This window comes from Panulirus ornatus, chromosome 42 (assembly GCF_036320965.1).
Source record: "Panulirus ornatus isolate Po-2019 chromosome 42, ASM3632096v1, whole genome shotgun sequence".
NCBI lineage: Eukaryota > Metazoa > Arthropoda > Malacostraca > Decapoda > Palinuridae > Panulirus > Panulirus ornatus.
Window position 1 is genome coordinate 2,228,873 of NC_092265.1, and position 18,899 is coordinate 2,247,771.

General features: G+C 44.1%; 1 protein-coding gene across 2 annotated transcripts in view; it reads left to right on the top strand.

The window, feature by feature from the left end:
* LOC139761820 (uncharacterized) overlaps window positions 1–18,899 on the top strand; it is a 42,051-nt gene that overhangs the window by 19,126 nt on the left and 4,026 nt on the right. For both annotated transcript variants that reach the window (XM_071686313.1, XM_071686314.1), the window contains exon 3: window positions 18,461–18,592. In XM_071686313.1, coding sequence (XP_071542414.1) covers window positions 18,461–18,592 — 132 coding nt within the window. The remainder of the gene's footprint in view (window positions 1–18,460; window positions 18,593–18,899) is intronic.

An 18,899-nucleotide genomic window follows, 5' to 3' on the forward strand; every position in this document is an offset into this window, starting at 1 on the left:
GATGTACTTTGGAGAAAAAGAGCATAGTAGAATAAAGAAGTATGAGAAGAGAAGCCTTGATAAAGAAAATAGGGAGAAGAAAACTGAAAATCCACAAATTTATCAGCAGTAAACTGTCATTTAAAGATCAGTTGATCAAGCTGTGAGGGTCAGATGAAAGTGGCATTGAAGAAAAATAGGAGCGTACGTAAGAAAGTGAATGATGAGGCTGAAACTGTATTCACAGATGAGGATTAGACATAAGTAGGTCACTGAGAGATCTTGCTCTAGATGAAAGAGAGCAGGATGATGTATTGTGTGTCCCTGGACTGTCAAGAAGCATTCAACACTAATACCATACAAAATGATGGTCAAGAAGCTGGGTTTTCAGGCAGGCATAACAGAAAGACTTCCTCTATGGAACAAACCTTATCTTATGCGGGTGGGAGCAGAGGACGCGTGTCAAGGATATGTCTTTCCCAAAGTGGGTTGGGGTAACCAACGCCTCACGCAAGGCTCGGTCTTGGGAAAGTTGTTTTATGTTCGATCTATGTTAATGAGTTGCGGGAAGGACTGAATTCATACATACCTGCTGATGATGGTGAAGCTTCGAGAGAAGTGAATACTGACCAGCATTGCATCAGCTTAGTGGGAGACTCAGACAAGCTCCAGCTTTGGTTTGACGTATGGTTGATGAAATCCAACCTAAGTAATGGAGAGGAGTAAGGATGGGGTACACCGAAGACAGGTGTAGATACTGATGTGTGCGTGTGAAATAAACTTTAGGGTCTACTGCCTGAACACCATGTCTGGATATTTGAAGAAGAGGCAAATCATTTACAGATAAAAATCAAAATTTCATTTAAGTATAAGACTAAAACAATATTCAGTGGAATATCTTACAGTTTATATTGGACCTGAGATGTTGTATATCGAGAATGGCCACTTCACTTAAAGATATAATGGAGAAAGTCCAGAGGAGGGCATCAAAAATGGTACCTGAGATAAGAGATCTGATTTACAGAGAGAGGTTAGATGCCATAAATCTGCCCACAATGGAAGAGGAAAGAATAAGGAGAGACTTGATTACAACTTTAAAGATGCCATGAAAATTTAACGAGGGATGAGAGCAAGAAACTAATTATAGAAGATGGGAAGGTAATTCTCTCGTATCAGGGTTATGGATGTATGGAATAAGTTAACTGGTGAGGCTGGGGATGTAGACTGTATACATGTTTAAGAATATATATATAATTGTCGAGAAAATCTAAGAGATGGGACCCTCGTGTTTAGAGCCACCCAGTTATGTAATCACACATACATGCATATATACATTCACTCAAATACATCAATTGCCCGACTTGAATAAACCGTTGATTATTCATTCTTCACCTACTTCACACACACACACACACACACACACACACACTACAAGCCAACACTGCACACACACAACGCAGCATTACATCATGAGTGGCCTTCCACCATCTTCCCACTCACCTGAGTGCCTTCTTGTCAACGGGCACAGGATCGTAGCGAACATGTAACGCGGGGCTGCGGTGCGAGGGAGAAGAGCATGTTCTAGAATTAAACAAGTGCAAATGTTGGAACATGAATATACGATGGAAGAGGCAGAGGGTGACAAGAAGACAAGTAAATGGAAAAGAAGCCGTGAAAGCATATGATACATTTACAAAGCGAAAAGACTACAGTGTCTAAAGTCTACTACCACTTCGGCTGAGCACGCCGGGGTATATATGGCCAGCTACCACCGTGGCTGAGCACCCTGGGGTGTATATGGCCAGCTACCACCGTGGCTGAGCACCCTGGGGTGTATATGCCCAGCTACCACCGTGGCTGAGCACCCTGGGGTGTATATGGCCAGCTACCACCGTGGCTGAGCACCCTGGGGTGTATATGGCCAGCTACCACCGTGGCTGCGCACCCTGGGGTGTATATGGCCAGCTACCACCGTGACTGCGCACCCTGGGGTGTATGCAGCCAGCTACCACCGTGGCTGCGCACCCTGGGGTGTATATGGCCAGCTACCACCGTGGCTACGCACCCTGGGGTGTATGCAGCCAGCTATCACCGTGGCTGCGCACCCCGGAGTGTGTATGGCCATCTAAACAGAATGTTACAGGGTCATCAGTGTGGGAGCTTTAAGCGTAAGCGAAAAAAAAACTGTTTTGCTTTTATATTTGCATGTATTAGTGTCGCAATTTGCATGAATATATTTTTTATTCGTCGTGCGGGAACAAATAACTATATTCACGGACATTCCTGAGGTCCTGCCATCAAATGCATCCAGTAAGGGATAATCTTGGGCAATAATTTGAGGTGGATGACTGGAACTCTACACCACCAGGAGGTCTGGGGCTCTCTGCCACCAGGAGGTCACAAGGCATTAACCTATGCACCACCGTGTACTCTCGAGTACCACTGTGCACCACCGTGTACTCTAGAGTACCACAGTGTACCACCGTGTACTCTAGAGTACCACTGTGCACCACCGTGTACTCTCGAGTACCACAGTGTACCACCGTGTACTCTCGAGTACCACTGTGCACCACCGTGTACTCTCGAGTACCACAGTGTACCACCGTGTACTCTCGAGTACCACAGTGTACCACCGTGTACTCTCGAGTACCACTGTGTACCACCGTGTACTCTCGAGTACCACTGTGTACCACCGTGTACTCTCGAAGTCGAGATGATGTCATGAATACTAGAAGTCAAGAGATGAGACGTCACTGCATTCAAGAGTCTCTGATGACAAAAATAGTTAAGGTTGAAGGTTCAATCAAGTCTCGGGTCAGAGCCTTTAAGGTCAAGGGTCTCTAAGGATAATCATCCCAGAACTTGTAATACGTTAGGTTGGAAGCGTTATTGATACGGTCATGGCCTCTGAGGTCATCAGGCCCCGGCGTGGCTCCTGACCGGACATGGTGCGGTAATTGCCCTTGGTCGTGTCCTGGACATGAGCAGTAGGTGCCCTTGGTCATGACCTGCCTCTGCGCCACCCGCGCACCACCCACGGGGCGTCTATCCTCGCGCCTCCTGCTGCCGCCTCCCCAGCACAGTGGAACGCCCTCAACACACTGGACGCTGACAACACCACCACCAGACGCAGGTGAACAACGGCCGCCCGGTAACTAGCATTTGATCCTCCACCTCACACACACACACACACACACACACACACACTGACCAGTGTCATCATTAACTTCATGTCAGGCGTCGTAGAACATAAGACTCATATCAGACTCCATCGTAGACCTTCAAGCCTCGGAGAGATTCTGAGAACAGGTATCTCATTCATGACCATTCGACCTCTTTATTCTGACCTCCTGAGCACGACGGTGCGGTCCTTGAGCCGGGGGGGGAGTGGGTGAGCAGTATGTAGGGGAGGTATAGTGGTATATGACACGTTTGCTTATTGCCAAAAAGTATATTCATACATTTCTTTTTTCTCTCTTCCAAAAAACTTTTAAGATGAAAGTATCACAAACTCTTGTTGATCAGCTTCCCGGGTTAGGAGGGGAATTCACAGCCCGAGGCTCCTCCAGTCAACTCGGTATAAAAGGAAATATTACCTTGTTACGATAGATGTGATGGTGACCTGCGTTACGATGGATGTGATGGTGACATACTTTATGTAAGGTTCAGATAGGCTGCAGGTCATGGCGAAGGTGAGGAAGCGAGGGAGTGTAGGGCTAAAGGAGACTATTTACCAGGGTGAGAATGGAGGTGAGGAAGCGAGACAGGTAGAGGAAAACATGGAGAAGGGAAAAGAAACATTAAGACGAGAGAGCGAGGTAGAGAGAGTGAGTCGCGATGTCTGGTCCGTGTTGCACGAGCTGCGGGTCGTCTGCTGACGAAGGATCGCTAACCACGATCAGCCACGGGCTTCAGGAATCCCCAGCACTGGGCCTGCACTCCTCATGATCGGGGACCAAGTCTCTCACACGATCCACTGCTATTACGTGAGCTTACTCCGGCAGAGGTGATCTGGTATACAATATTGCTGTTCGAAGCTTGACCGTGAGTCTGAACATATGAGATTTTTGTTTTGATTCAGATTGGTAAGCACACAACACGGGTGAAGTCTCTTGTTGTCAGGCTGCAACAAGGAGGGATCTGTTGTGTCTTGACCTCACCACACACACACACAATCTATCCTCAGTGGTTTACAGTTCACTTGGAGTTTGTTGGGTCGTGAGCTCACAACACTGAGAGGGTCTGTCGTGTCATAAGTCTATGACCTAGAGGGGGGCGGGGGTTGTTGTGTCGTTATCTCTCACCACAGGGGGAAGGTGTCCCGCGGTAAGCTCACATTACTGAGAATCTTGCTATGTCTCGCATTCGCCACACTGTTGGCGTTGACCACAAGGCCACAAGACGATACCCATGACAATGCTCCTGCCAGGTTATGGGGTCCCTGGGGTCTGGGGTCTCGCTGCATAATTATGGCTCTGGCAGGAGTGTGTGGCCGCCTAGCCAGCTATAGCAACCAACCCCTAGGTAACAAGAGAGAAAGAGAGAGAGAGACAGAGAGAGAGAGAGAGAGAGAGAGAGAGAGAGAGAGAGAGAGAGAGAGAGAGAGAGAGGAAAAGAAGTAGGATAAGAAAGAGGGATAGAATAAAAAGAAATAGCTACAGGAAGAGAGAAACAGAGATACAGATAGGAAGATACACATATAATCATATATATATATATATTTATATATATATATATATATATATATATATATATATATATATATATATATATATATATATATATATATATATGATTCTAACACGTACTGTTCACATGTGTTAGATGGCAACATTCACCACCACTGGGCGTATGGGACTCGAACCTATACCTGGTCTATGGTGTTGATGGACGAGGTTCGTGTCCCGTGCTCCCAGTGGTGATTGTTGCCATATATATCAAAGACCCAGAGAAGGTAACATACGCGAGTGTGCCCAGTACGTATATCTTCCTTCATAAACACCTTAGATATCTCGGTGCCACAAGTCAAGTTCAGTTAGAGGATGTTGCAGCTACTGAGTGTATTTCAGCGGTTGATTGTCGGGAAGAAGAAGAAGAAGAGGAAGAAACATGGCAAAGACAATATCTCCCTGCATCGGAGAAGAGACAGGTTCAGATAGCTAGTGACACAGAGACAAATACAGAGACAAAGAAATCAGAAGAGTGCGACACAGAGCTGGGGAACCCCGCCACTGCTCCTTCAAAGTAGCACCTGCCGAAGACTCCCTCCCTCAGCAGTCAACAGGCGGCCTCAGAGGCCCGTCCCTGGAAATACTATCCCTGGAACACGACCTTCTCTACCTTACTTCCAGGAAAAACTTTTACCTCTATAGCCGTCACAGGTAATGTCCTCCCATCGTAATTCTACCCAGGAAACCCTGCGAAAGAAAACTGGATGTCAGAGACTTGTATTAAGAGAAAATTGTGGACGACTTAGTGTATCACAGAGAAGAAGGGACACCGCCAGGAAATACATTAAAGTAACAAGAACTTCAACACGGAAGGTGAAAACTTAAGATTAAGAAGTGATGTGGAAAACAACATAACAGAGAAGGTACATGACTTCGACAGAACCTCAAAAGTATCTTAAATGAATTTCAAAACATCTGAAGCTGTAGTTGTATCCACTGGTTGATAACTGAATATATCTCAATAAATTATATCTAGAATATTTCCCAGTAAGACACAGAGAGAGAGAGAGAGAGAGAGAGAGAGAGAGAGAGAGAGAGAGAGAGAGAGAGAGAGAGAGAGAGAGAGGCCATAGAATACGCTAAGAACACAAGAGTCTACACAGCAGACAAGAAACGGAAGACATTGTGGGTCATAATGAGGTTATCTGCTGAGGGAACTGATAATGTATCTTGTCTTCTCCCTCGTTAATGATAACCACCCGAGTGGAAATAATCATCTGGTCTCCCCTTGAACGACTCTTTTGTCTTGGTAATTAGGACACTATCCAGCAGCTTATTGCAGGTTTGAATTACTGTAGTTGTTAAGAAATCTCTCCCTTAAATCAGCGTGACCCTTTTACCACTAATAAGCTTGACCTTATTGTGTCGTGTGACGGGAACCTTGTGGACGTCGAAGACTTTGTCTATAACTATGTCATCAGAATTCTAGAATATCTTGAAAAGTTTTTAATCAAGACACCTTCCTTCAACCGTTCCTACATGATAGAGTTATCTCGCCAACATTACGAGGCCCATCGTGAGGTCAATTCATAATAACCTTCACAGTGTTTCATTTTTCAACTATAATGTCATCCACATGATATATGGCACATGCGGCAGAACCCGATGATTTGTTCTCATTTTTGCTGACCCACCTTACATGAATGAGTCAGTCTTTGTCTGCAGTTAACAATGGGTTTGGGGCTACTGTCTGTGGTGGGCTGACCACGAGCTTTATGAAGGAAGGAACATTCAACTGACCTAGAAAATCTCTCTCTCTCTCTCCTTAACGTCAGCCACCGGAAGAACAGGCACTAAAACCTCCTCGGACAGTATCATGTTTATGTCTCACTATATTTGATATTTCTATATACAACAGATCATCAGGTTCTGCAGTTTGTTTTGAGGTTTTGTATGCCTATCTAGAGGTTGTTTTGCTCATACATGACTGAGTTTTGATCCCTCCACACAGTGAGTCAGAGGCCTTGGTTTCTGCATTCAATTTTCACTATATCCTGGTGCATTCTCGTACCTTCCTTCCTTATATAGTCTACCACCAGATGCCTATTCATTTCATTAATCAGTTCCTCTGTGTCTCAAACAGCTGATGATTATCAGCAACGTCACATCTACCGAGGACATGTGTCATGATATCCCCCACTTTCCTCGCTCCCTCACCATCGAGGACAGTTCTATGGCTACTATCTACCCCAACGTAACTCGTCCCTCTTACGTCTGGTACACTCCCTGTTGCCCACCCATGGACTCGTTTTCAATAGATCTGCGCATGTTTCTTCAAGTTGAAGCGTCCGACTTGTTGATATGTACTGTAATGTGGGTCCTTCAAAGAGATCAGGAATAGCAGTGTTTGTGTCTATGTGATTACTCTTTGTGATTACGACCTTGCGTAGCGGGGAGAGAATATTTCGCTCGTGTTGCCCCGTCTCTTAACCTTGTGTATATGAACTACACACACACACACACACACACACACACACACACACACACACACACACAGGCACCTATCTAACGATCAGCCCAGGGGGAAGGGTGAACACCAGGGTTGGTCGATTCGAACCCCTTGCAACACCAGTCCCGTGCGGACCCGTGCTGACTCATAGTCTGCAACGTTAGCACTACACCACGGAGGCCTGTGTATGTGCAATGAATAAATCGATGAATAATGTTTATTGGATGTAGCCAGCTACTTGCCTGTAAATACACAGTTGAGGTATTACAGATTTTACAGAACTGGGAGGTTATGAAAGTTACTAGTTAACTAGTCATACATTTACTTAAGCTGGACATTTCCGCACTTTGGATGAGTGTGTGTGTGTGTGTGTGTGTGTGTGTGTGTGTGTGTGTGTGTGTGTGTGTGTGTGTACTTTGATGTTGATACATGTTCTTGTGTGTCTAATGTTTACATTTCTGATTATGTATATACGCTCTCTCTCTCTCTCTCTCTCTCTCTCTCTCTCTCTCTCTCTCTCTCTCTCTCTCTCTCTCTCTCTCTCTCTCTCTCTCTTATGTTGCTAGTAACAACATGCATCTACTGGTGATGTTCTCGGGCTACGAGCGTTACTGTGGGGTCTAACAGTCAGCTGTGGGGTGACAAGTCTCGTGTAGATTTGTCGAGATCTGAACCACTACAGATCGTGCACTTTCTTTACATAGCTCCTCTAGTGTGAGCTTTCGGCACAACGGATATATATATATATATATATATATATATATATATATATATATATATATATATATATATATATAGATAGATAGATAGATAGAGAGAAGAGAGAAGAGAGAGAGGTGGTTCCTCGTGAGGACAAGAAAAAAAATGTATGTCATCTCGCCTGGCGGTCGACCACGACTATCGACCACAGACACACGCCAACTGTTGAAGTACGGAACTTGCCCTGAAGTCAACAGTGATGTGTAGATGGTCACATTAATGGTCTGGTGGCCACAGACTCTACCTGTCGCATCGCGGGGACATTGGTTTGACGGCCAGCCGAGGTGCCAGTTCATCCAGACGACAGAAGCTGACCCCAAGCTGGGGCGAGCACGGACGTGGCAACGTGACCTGTGGGTGTGGTAATAGGGATTTGGAGAAGGTGGAGGGAGGGGGAGAGGAAGAGAGACCCTCCTCCTCTTGGGCCCTGTGCTGGTCTTCGACGAGGTCGTTGTCCCCTCTGTAGCTCGGCTCCGCAGCTTAACCCGGCTATAAATACCCCCGCGTCATAACACAACACTGATGGATCGGTCGGCCAGGGTGAGGGGGTGGGAGCAGGGCGTGCTACGGGTGACATCGTCCCTCCCGGACACCCTGACTCGGCCCACTATACCTGCAAAAGAGTGAAAGTGACCATCATCAATTGCAGCTGCTGGTGAAAACAGAGGCGACAGTGGTACAGGAAGAGCAGGATACTTGACTTTCCCAGGGACAGGTGTAGGTGATGGGAGTCGGTTAAACATATGTGTGTCTCACACAACTGACGTGGCCAGTCTTACAGGCCCCGGCCACCAGCGGCAAAGTCCGATACTGTCGCCCGGCCTCTACCCACCCCTTGAGGCTCCTCGTTGCTACGTACGGGGGATAGAGAAGAGCGTTTCGCCTAAGCGGAATGTGGCATAGTTGCATACCTGGGCAGGTAACCCTATCCGGATGCCCTTGACTTTGGGGGTGACCGCTGGCCGCTAACTTTCTTCTTTCAGACGCTGCAGGGGGAGTGGGAGGGAGGGAGGGAGAGGGAGGGAGGGAGGGAGGGAGAAAGGCTGAGGGAGGAGGAGAGGCTTGGGAATGAGGGGGAGAGGGAGCATGATAGAAGGTAGATTGGTGGAGACGGAGACGGACGTTGACGTGCATCTTCACGCCCCTCAACTGTCCTCTCTTTCTTCACTTTGCCTCCCCCGTCCTACATCCTCACCCCTCCCCTAAGCCATGAAATCCAGAGAGTGTAGCTATATTTGACGAGATGGTTTACTACCTCCAGTTGTCACTCTTTCCAAAAACTTGTATAATACACATGAAATCAAGCTAACTGGTTTGTATTGTTTAGGTATGAGCCTGATCCACCTTTGTGTGTGTGTGTGTGTGTGTGTGTGTGAGAGAGAGAGAGAGAGAGAGAGAGAGAGAGAGAGAGAGAGAGAGAGAGAGAGAGAGAGAGAGAGACTGGTTGTGAGAGTTCAGGAGGAAGAGTAATGGCAACTGAATTAGAGAGGAGAGAGTGTGAGGTATAATTGGAAGGCGTTGTTCACTAGAGGTGAGTGAGTCATGGAAGAGGAAGGCAACGACACGAGTGTCTGGAGCGAGGCGTCACCACAAGCAGAGACTGAGGGAGAGGCGTCACAAATGACGAGGACTGAGGGAGAGGCGTCACAAATGACGAGGACTGAGGGAGAGCCGTCACCACAGGCCGACTATATGTAAGCTGTTCCCGTCTTCGCAAAATGAACAATGACATCATTTGCAGGCATCTAGTCTCTAGCTGTCAACTACGTGTAATGTGCCACAACCAGCCCTCACCATCTACAGTCAAGCTCCGCACACTACCCCATGGCTCACCTTGAGCGCTTCATATGCGCTGATTCAGCCTATTGACAGCGCGTCGACCCACAACCCACTACTTATAGGTGTCCTCGGACTCTACCTGCAGGTGATAACACCGCGAGCCAGAAGTCACCTTCGTCGTGACTGTCTTAATCAGTTGACTGCAAGCGAGTACAGCGAGGTCAGGTCTTTCCCAAGCAAGATGAACCCGCCATACCCTCCTCCCGCACCCTGGAAGCGGCGATAGCACCATGAAAGAGATGCTGGAGTTGCATAACTGATTCCTTTGTGTATAAGAGAAAGATGAAAAAGAAGACCCAACCTTCATATGGACAACCCTGTAGATATGGAATAGCTGCTCATAAACCTTGACCTCAGTCCAGCCAAACCCTAACTTTGATCTTGGATGGATATCTTCGTTGGGTTCTTGCTTTAGTATTAACAACGATCATGATCGAGATATCTTACACATTTTCCTTAGCTTGTTCTGTGTGTGTGTGTGTGTGTGTGTGTGTGTGTGTGTGTGTGTGTTCCCGTGTGTTTCTGTTCAGGAATAAAGACAAATGTTTCACATTACACTGTCACCCGCTGAGTTCCTCTCCCAGATAAATTACTGTCTTGCATTTTCTGTGAGATGATAGTGTTAGTTTGGTGTGTTTTCAGTGTCACTCATCAAGGGTACTTTACATTTGTTTAGTTTAAATTCAACTGGCCATGAGTCTAATCAATACTGCAGCCTGTCCAGGTATCTTTTTTTTCCAAGTTGTCGCGATTTGGAATATTTGCAACAAGTTAGATCACTAACAACGGCCCATATTAACCTTTCTGCAGCTGCTGTCGCCTCACAAGAACCATCATCTTCACCAACTGCAGGACAGGTTGCCTTTCCAACATCTCAGTCCTTTCCTTTTACCTTCATGCACGTCTTTCTACACGTTCGTGTTTGTGTGTACATTAGTATATCCTCAGCTGTTTATATAAAATCTGCTACGTTACATTTGAAAAAATATAAGATTCGAGGACTGACTTTCACCTCTACAGGAGTTTTGAAGAGTTTGTCTCATTCAAATTCTTCCATAGTTTTGAAAGTCCAAAATTTTACTCGTAAACATAGAAATCAAGAGTTCGGTGGTACTTAGTTTTATCATTAGGTTCAGCAATATCACTTCAAAAAGAGCTCAACCGTTGCTTTCATTAATCATCCAACTTCTGCAAGATCTGATGTTACATCAAGTTACCGTCCACTTTGGTTAGGTTAACTTTCTATTTGTCAGGCTATCGTTCAATTTTGGTAAGTTACCGCTGGTCAGGTTACCGTTCATTTGGTTGGGTTATGTTACTGTTAGTCAGGTTACTGTTCATTTGCTTGGGTTATGCTACTGTTAGTCAGGTTACCGTTCATTTGCTTGGGTTATGTTACTGTTCAATTTGATAAGGTGTTACATTTGGTCACGTTATCATTCAGTCACGGCTCTCTCTCTCTCTCTCTCTAGCGCATCCTCCATCCTTACTCCTCTTCAAATCGTATTATACACAGATTAAAGTGTAGATATATAAGTCATTTAACAAGCCGAAGCCTGGTAGATCTTTCTTTCTGTGAAAGTAATGAAGTACATATTAAAAATGATTACCCTTAAACATTTTTCTCTGTGATCATAATTTGTAGAAAAGAAAACTGTTTAGGGGTAACTATACTAAAGTTTTTTACTGTATTCACTCGCATTAGGTTCATGTATAATGCATACTGGTGGATAATCATATTGTAGAAAATAAGATACAGTTTTTGATTAATTGACTTTGGATATTATGCAGCAGTAGACGCTACAAAAGGTATCTTAAGCTCTCTTATATCTGCCTAAAAACCAAACGTCCATAAAACCAAGATACTTCATGTAATATCACTGAGTGACAAACTCATCACAATGCAAAATTAATTTCAAAACATACTTCATCTGTGCAGAATATTTCCAGAACCAGTGCAGTACTTATAAGAACGAGGTGATTGTTGTTTACTTTCTTTTCACTAATTTGACAACAACTTTGGATGAATAATCATAAAGAGAAAGTAGTTTAAAAAACCTGTTGAACCAAGGAAATAAAAACTAATGGTATCAGTCTAGTGTTTAGCTGCTCTTTCTCGTTCGTGTTTACAATGGTTTTGTAAACTGATCTATTTTCATTTTTGGAGACTATAACCCAGGACATGTAATGAAAACAACCAGTTCTTACAAATGAACAGTGTTTAATCATGGAAGGGGGGGGAGGGTAATTCGTCTTAAAAGCTTTCAATGCTTTTAGCGCTAAAGATCTTATGATATCAAGAGGTAGAAGCTAACCTCAATTAGCTTGAGTGCCTAAGCTTTTAATGTCACTCGAAAGCACGCAATGCCTTTCCCACGTACTTGGCTGGACTGGAGAGGAGTTGGTATGAGCTGACGGGCTGAATGTGTACCCACCTATACTGAAGACATGTATGTGCTCATTAACACCACAGGCAGCACTTCCTTGATTCATCTGCTACGCTGTCTTAAGCCTTCATGTAATGCCCCTTGAGCCGTAAAGGTTGTTGTACCCTCGAGTAGCCAAATGCATCCCCCCGGGCTACAGAATGTGAAGTTTCATAAAAAGAAAAAAAAATGGTCTTTGGGGCCACACAATCAGTGCTTTAAATTACGAAACGTCCATCTGTTACCCAGATCTTAGTCTTAGTCTTTGGTTATCATTCATATTTTTGCAGAGACCCGACAAACATAGTGTAGGGCAACAGATCTGGTAATAAATAGAATGTAAGATATACCGTATATGTTAGATAATTGCAGTTTATTATCTATTCTTAAAACAGTGACAAGAGTACATAGTGATGTGAAAACCAAGAATGGAGAGCCACGCTTATGAGACGGCAGGTGGGTAATGGGAGGAAAGACTGGGCCTTAGTAGCCTGCATAACGTAACGACAGTAGTCCACTGGGGAGAAAATGATGTTGTGAAAATATGGATATGAGGCAACAGCTGAGCAACAGGAATAAGATGGCTGTTAAACGTTGACCAACGGGACTGAATTGTTCAGTGGGAGACGACAAAGGATGCGCGGCCATAGCTATGAGATGGCAACTGACCAATAGAAGGAATGTTTGAGGTTGTGCGACGCAGTCTGGTCATTGGGGAGAAAGAAGGCATTGGCACTAGTGTCGTTGCAGTGGCACACTCAGAACGTGTCAGTGGTCCCTCGAAGGTGAAGGTTGCCAGCTTTGGACGTATCCAGTCCTGAACCATCTAGAACCTCTCAGGTACCGTTGCATGAAGCATTCCATTATTTTTGTCATGAATTGTTGTTGAAGTCCCTCTAAATTGTCCCATCCCTAGTCCTTCTTTATATTATCGTTCAACTTTAAAATTTCCATGACACATGAAGTGAAACTCATCTAGAAACTTGAAAAGTTCGTCAGGCCATAGGTAGCCATTTAGAAGCTTTGAGAGACTAATTCGAATCATCTAAAGTCATTCCACAAGGACTTAAGGTTCGCCAGGCAACTGCGGAACGTACTTTTGACTGAGGACTAAATAACGTGTCTTGTAAACTCTCATTTACACAAACATATATATATATATATATATATATATATATATATATATATTTTTTTTTTTTATTATTATACTTTGTCGCTGTCTCCCGCGTTTGCGAGGTAGCGCAAGGAAACAGACGAAAGAAATGGCCCAACCCCCCCCCCATACACATGTATATACATACGTCCACACACGCAAATATACATACCTACAGAGCTTTCCATGGTTTACCCCAGACGCTTCACATGCCTTGATTCAATCCACTGACAGCACGTCAACCCCGGTATACCACATTGCTCCAATTCACTCTATTCTTTGCCCTCCGTTCACCCTCCTGCATGTTCAGGCCCCGATCACACAAAATCTTTTTCACTCCATCTTTCCACCTCCAATTTGGTCTCCCTCTTCTCCTCGTTCCCTCCACCTCCGACACATATATCCTCTTGGTCAATCTTTCCTCACTCATTCTCTCCATGTGACCAAACCATTTCAAAACACCCTCTTCTGCTCTCTCAACCACGCTCTTTTTATTTCCACACATCTCTCTTACCCTTACGTTACTTACTCGATCAAACCACCTCACACCACACATTGTCCTCAAACATCTCATTTCCAGCACATCCACCCTCCTGCGCACAACTCTATCCATAGTCCACGCACTCGCAACCATACAACGTTGGAACCACTATTCCTTCAAACATACCCATTTTTGCTTTCCGAGATAATGTTCTCGACTTCCACACATTCTTCAAGGCTCCCAGAATTTTCGCCCCCTCCCCCACCCTATGATCCACTTCCGCTTCCATGGTTCCATCTGCTGCCAGATCCACTCCCAGATATCTAAAACACTTCACTTCCTCCAGTTTTTCTCCATTCAAACTCACCTCCCAATTGAATTGACCCTCAACCCTACTGTACCTAATAACCTTGCTCTTATTCACATTTACTCTTAACTTTCTTCTTTCACACACTTTACCAAACTCAGTCACCAGCTTCTGCAGTTTCTCACATGAATCAGCCACCAGCGCTGTATCATCAGCGAACAACAACTGACTCACTTCCCAAGCTCTCTCATCCCCAACAGACTTCATACTTGCCCCTCTTTCCAAAACTCTTGCATTCACCTCCCTAACAACCCCATCCATAAACATATTAAACAACCATGGAGACATCACACACCCCTGCCGCAAACCTACATTCACTGAGAACCAATCACTTTCCTCTCTTCCTACACGTACACATGCCTTACATCCTTGATAAAAACTTTTCACTGCTTCTAACAACTTGCCTCCCACACCATATATTCTTAATACCTTCCACAGAGCATCTCTATCAACTCTATCATATGCCTTCTCCAGATCCATAAATGCTACATACAAATCCATTTGCTTTTCTAAGTATTTCTCACATACATTCTTCAAAGCAAACACCTGATCCACACATCCTCTACCACTTCTGAAACCACACTGCTCTTCCCCAATCTGATGCTCTGTTCATGCCTTCACCCTCTCAATCAATACCCTCCCTATGCCAGGAATACTCAACAAACTTATACCTCTGTAATTTGAGCACTCACTCTTATCCCCTTTGCCTTTGTACAATGGCACTATGCACGCATTCCGCCAATCCTCAGGCACCTCACCATGAGTCATACATACATTAAATAACCTTACCAACCAGTCAACAATACAGTCACCCCCTTTTTTAATAAATTCCACTGCAATACCATCCAAACCTGCTGCCTTGCCGGCTTTCATCTACCGCAAAGCTTTTACTACCTCTTCTCTGTTTACCAACTCATTTTCCCTAACCCTCGCACTTTGCACACCACCTCGACCAAAACACCCTATATCTGCCACTCTATCATCAAACACATTCAACAAACCTTCAAAATACTCACTCCATCTCCTTCTCACATCACCACTACTTGTTATCACCTCCCCATTTGCGCCCTTCACTGAAGTTCCCATTTGCTCCCTTGTCTTACGCACTTTCTTTACCTCCTTCCAGAACATCTTTTTATTCTCCCTAAAATCTAATGATACTCTCTCACCCCAACTCTCATTTGCCCTTTTTTTCACCTCTTGCACCTTTCTCTTGACCTCCTGTCTCTTTCTTTTATACGTCTCCCACTCAATTTCATTTTTTCCCTGCAAAAATCGTCCAAATGCCTCTCTCTTCTCTTTCACTAATACTCTTACTTCTTCATCCCACCACTCACTACCCTTTCTAATCAACCCACCTCCCACTCTTCTCATGCCACAAGCATCTTTTGCGCAATCCATCACTGATTCCCTAAATACATCCCATTCCTCCCCCACTCCCCTTACTTCCATTGTTCTCACCTTTTTCCATTCTGTACTCAGTCTCTCCTGGTACTTCCTCACACAAGTCTCCTTCCCAAGCTCACTTACTCTCACCACTCTCTTCACCCCAACATTCACTCTTCTTTTCTGAAAACCCATATAAATCTTCACCTTAGCCTCCACAAGATAATGATCAGACATCCCTCCAGTTGCACCTCTCAGCACATTAACATCCAAAAGTCTCTCTTTCGCGCGCCTGTCAATTAACACGTAATCCAATAACACTCTCTGGCCATCTCTCCTACTTACATAAGTATACTTATGTATATCTCGCTTTTTAAACCAGGTATTCCCAATCATCAGTCCTTTTTCAGCACATAAATCTACAAGCTCTTCACCATTTCCATTTACAACACTGAACACCCCATGTATACCAATTATTCCCTCAACTGCCACATTACTCACCTTTGCATTCAAATCACCCAACACTATAACCCGGTCTCGTGCATCAAAACCACTAACACACTCATTCAGCTGCTCCCAAAACACTTGCCTCTCATGATCTTTCTTCTCATGCCCAGGTGCATATGCACCAATAATCACCCATCTCTCTCCATCAACTTTCAGTTTTACCCATATTAATCGAGAATTTATTTTCTTACATTCTATCACATACTTCCACAACTCCTGTTTCAGGAGTACTGCTACTCCTTCCCTTGCTCTTGTCCTCTCACTAACCCCTGACTTTACTCCCAAAACATTCCCAAACCACTCTTCCCCTTTACCCTTGAGCTTCGTTTCACTCAGAGCCAAAACATCCAGGTTCCTTTCCTCAAACATACTACCTGTCTCTCCTCTTTTCACATCTTGGTTACATCCACACACATTTAGGCACCCCAATCTGAGCCTTCGAGGAGGATGAGCACTCCCCGCGTGACTCCTTCTTCTGTTTCCCATTTTAGAAAGTTAAAAAAAATACAAGGAGGGGAGGATTTCTGGCCCCCCGCTCCACGTCCCCTCTAGTCGCTTTCTACGACACGCGAGGAATGCGTGGGAAGTATTCTTTCACCCCTATCCCCAGGGATAATATACACATATATATACACACACACACACATACACACACACACACATAAACACACGCACACATACATATATATACATGTGAAAAATGCAAGAAACAACCTAGAAAACTGAAACCTCCAGCTTGAAATGAAATGAAAAAACGAATGCCACACAATGGTTCAACCTCCGGCTATGGAAAGGAAATGCTTAACTTACTCACACAAACGTCAACAGCAGTTCTCATCAATTTAACCACTGTATCAATAAGCTTCAATGTCTAAGCTACATTTTTTCCAATTTCACTATTTTCTTGTCAAAGCACCATGTATGAAAACTATCACTCCAGTAACACAACTATAAACATTTACTTCCCCTTTAAAAAAAGTTCTGGGGAAGTCTGTCTCGATACACTGCGGGACACTCTACCACCTGGCGAGGTTTGTGTTGCAATGGTTCTTGATTCACAAACGTAGTAGCATCACTGGTGGGCCAAGGTAGTTCCGTTGGCGAAGAGGAGCTCATGAAACATGTCAGAAAGCATGCTACTGCAGGCAGGAGTGAAGGCTGATGCAAACTGGTATCGCTCTGAATGATGTGATGGGGACGAGATGATCCTCTGACTCATGTCAGTTCACTTTCAGCATTAAGGTGATCGGCTGTGAATGCATTGACAAATGTCTTTCTGCCTCTAATAATAGAGGAACCATCAGAAGTCAGGACAGCTTGGTTTCTTATTTCAGACACATCTACACCATTTACCAGCACCCCTTTGCTGCCTCTACCAGAAAGGGTTGAATTTATCTTGAGATCCCTCACAGTTAGACCTTTTGTGAAACTTGTCACATTTTATTACCAGCATTAAGGTGATCAGCTGTGAATGCATTGACAAATGTCTTTCTACCTCTAATAACAGAGGAACCACCAGAAGTCAGGACAGCTTGGTTTCTTATTTCAGACGCATCTACACCATTTACCAGCACCCCTTTGCTGCCTCTACCAGAAAGGGTTGAATTTATCTTGAGATTCCTCACAGTTAGACCTTTTGTGACACTTAAGTCACATTTTATTACCTCTAAGCACTTAATTACCATGGGAAAACACAAGATTTTCCAGGAGACGCCAGTAGTGGCTGGTTATGTGTGTACCTCCCTAACAACCCCATCCATAAACAAATTAAACAACCATGGAGACATCACACACCCCTGCCGCAAACCTACATTCACTGAGAACCAATCACTTTCCTCTCTTCCTACACATATATATATATATATATATATATATATATATATATATATATATATATATATATATATATATATATATATATAATGTTGGTAAATGTATATACTAATTTCTTGAACGTACAAATATTCCTTATAAACATTTACGCTATGTCCAGAACATACACACATGCATAGGAGTAGATATATAAACATAGTGTGCATAGAGAACATAAAGACATTCATCTAGATGTACATGCATACTTATTGCCTGTGGCTTAAAACATGCATACATGTAGACTAACGTAAATACATCCAAAGAATACATACATTGCATCAATGTGAATATACATACGCACAGAACATACAGACATATATATGCATAGACATGTATGACATGCACCCATACATGCCCTGACATACACACATACGTCCATAATATGCATAAATACCTACATCTAAAGAAATTGCATGTGCCTATAACATATCTATACATACATACATACGTATATTCATATCATACATACTCATATAGTGCAGCAATAAATAATGTCTTGCTATCTCCCACAGGCTGTTTTGTCCACCGACGTCATCACAGTAGTTAAGATGAGAACGGTAGTGAAAATAACGTGGTTGTCGACAATGGTGATAATGGTGATGATGATCACTGTGATCTGCTCTGACATAGTGCTGTTCTCCAAGGTCAGTCAGTGGCCTCCTGAGATTGGTGATAGTGTTGGGGACATTGAATAAGATGAAAGTGACAGTCATGAGAAGATGGAGATAATGATTGATGCGGTGACAGAGATGAAGTTGAATGTATGCGACTGGAAGATAATGGTTGTTGTAATGGTGTTGTTGATGAAGATGGGGATATAAGTACTGGCATGTGTATGATGAAAGAAGAGAGCTGGGACGTGGTGTGGTGCGGTGGATTGGTTTGGTGACTGGTGTGGTGTTGATGATGGTGATGTTGCAGTGGTGAGCATAATATTATGACCATGAAAGT